Raw genomic sequence first — 2,184 nt, forward strand, 5'->3', positions numbered from 1 at the left:
TCTCAACAGTACCTCATCATGCAGCCCTGACTAATCTGGAGCTCACTACAATGAAGAGGGCGGTTGGGATCACAGACATCAACCTGTCTCTGTCTCTGTGTGCTGGCTGGGATGGGGTTCAAGGTGTGCAGCACCTTTCTCAACTTTTGTGGTGTTTATCATGAGATTAATATGCATCCATCACTAAACGGACTGTATTTGTATCTTTAATCATGTTTTTCTCCTCATGACTTTTACACATTTTGCACACTGCTGATAAAGAAATTGCCCCACTCCCAACACTATAGAAAAAGAAGGGAGGGGAGGTCACTCACCTATTATGTCCAGCTGGATGGGGTCACTCCTCTCAGAACTGACTGGATTGGAGACCTCACACTGATACTTCCCGGAATCCTCCCTCTTGACAGGGTCTATGCTGAGGGTCCTGTTGTCCAGGGACAGCTTCATCCTATCAGTGAGCTCCAGACTCTGGCCATTGAAGAGCCAATGGATGGAGATCTCAGTGTCGTTTGAGGAGCAGTTCAGGGACACAGAGTCCAGTTCTTTGACTGTGGTGTTTCTGATTTGGATGGAGGGTGTAGTGACTGGCTCTGTGGATAAACAGTGGAGAAGACAGTTGAGAATCCTTCATCCTCAGAGATCTCAGCCAGCTCATAGGGCCCACAGAATGACATGGATCACATGTTTGGATTCAAGATACAACCTGTAAAGAGAGAGCTGAATCTTCCTCCTACCCAGACTGCCCACATTGACCCTCGACTCAGGGTATGGGGGCAGGTTCCACACTAGGAGTCCCTTCAGTCCACATGACCACGAATCTCATGGTGGGAGAATGTTATCCCCACTGATTTTTGTGCAAATTCTTGCTCACACTTTCTGTGAGTGTGAACAGTCAGGTCCCTCCATTATAAAATAGCCTTCTGTTTCTTTTTCATTAAATAATGTGTCATGCGGTTCAGATAGCCCAGCTAATCTTAAAAGTATTGAAGCCTACACATTGGGGCCATGAGAAATCCCAAACTAAGGAATTTCTATTAGCACCAGGCAATGGTGGCTCATGCCTTTAACCCCAGCACTCAGGTGGCAGAGGCAGGTGAAGTACTGTGAGTTCAAGACCAGCCTGGTCTACAGAGAGAGTTCTTGGCAGGCACCAAAGTTATGCAGAGAAACCCTGTCTTGAAAACCAAAATAAATAAATAAATTCTGTTTGAGAAGAAATTTATTTCCTACTGCATAGAGATGGATTAAATAATACAGAGAAGACATGAATGGCCACAGTGTTGACCACAGCCTTCTGCTCTAATCTTCCATACTGATACATATTTTTTGAGACAGGGTCTCACTCTGCAGCCCTGGTTTACCTGGAACTCACTACAAAGACCAGGGAGGTTTGAAACTCATAGACGTCCAACTGTCTCTGCCTCAAGTGTGCTGGCTAGGGTTCAAGGCAGGCAGCACCGTGCTCAGCTTGTGTGGTGTTTGTAACCAGATTAACATGCATTCATCACTAAGCTGACTATATTTGAATCTTGAGCCATGTTTTTCTCCTGTGACTTTTACCCATTTTGCACACTGCTGATAAAGAAATTGCCCCACCCCCAACACTGTGGGGTAAGAAGGGAAAGAGGTCACTCACCTATTATGTCCAGCTGGATGGGGTCACTCCTCTCAGAACTGACTGGATTGGAGACTTCACACTGATACTCCCCGGAATCCTCCCTCTTGACAGGGTCTATGGTGAGGGTGCTGTTGTCCAGGGACAGCTTCATCCTATCTGTGAGCCCCAGCTTCTGGCCATTGAAGAGCCAATGGATGGAGATCCCAGTGTCGTTTGAAGAGCAGTTCAGGGACACAGAGTCCAGTTCTTTGACTGTGGTGTTGCTGATTTGGATGGAGGGTGTAGTCACTGGCTCTGTGGATAAACAGTGGAGGGGACAGTTGAGAGTCCTTCATCCTCAGAGATCTCAGCCAGCTCACAGGGCTCACAAAATGACATGGCCCTCTGGAAGATTTCATGTTTGGGTTCAAGAAACAGTCTGTAAAGAGAGAGCTGAATCTTCCTCCTACCCAGATCACCCACAGTGACCCTTGACTCAGGGTATGCATGTAGGATCCATACTAAGAGAATCTTCAGCCCACATGTCCACAAATCTCATGGTGGAACAATGTTTTTCCCATAGATTT

At 46.7% G+C, this 2,184-nt stretch overlaps 2 protein-coding genes across 2 annotated transcripts in view; both read right to left on the reverse strand.

Moving 5' to 3' along the window:
* The window catches only part of LOC101984682 (carcinoembryonic antigen-related cell adhesion molecule 1-like), a 124,372-nt gene extending 122,808 nt beyond the window's left edge, over positions 1 to 1,564 (reverse strand). The window contains exons 1-2 of the mRNA XM_005361166.1: positions 1,561 to 1,564; positions 315 to 590 (exon numbers count right to left, since the gene is read on the reverse strand). Of these exons, the coding sequence (XP_005361223.1) occupies positions 315 to 590; positions 1,561 to 1,564 (280 nt within the window). The remainder of the gene's footprint in view (positions 1 to 314; positions 591 to 1,560) is intronic.
* Positions 1,565 to 1,628: 64 nt separating this feature from the next.
* The window catches only part of LOC101984976 (carcinoembryonic antigen-related cell adhesion molecule 1-like), a 121,523-nt gene continuing 120,967 nt past the window's right edge, over positions 1,629 to 2,184 (reverse strand). The window contains exon 5 of the mRNA XM_005361167.2: positions 1,629 to 1,912. Coding sequence (XP_005361224.2) covers positions 1,629 to 1,912 — 284 coding nt within the window. The remainder of the gene's footprint in view (positions 1,913 to 2,184) is intronic.

This window comes from Microtus ochrogaster, linkage group LG4 (assembly GCF_000317375.1).
Source record: "Microtus ochrogaster isolate Prairie Vole_2 linkage group LG4, MicOch1.0, whole genome shotgun sequence".
Lineage (NCBI taxonomy): Eukaryota > Metazoa > Chordata > Mammalia > Rodentia > Cricetidae > Microtus > Microtus ochrogaster.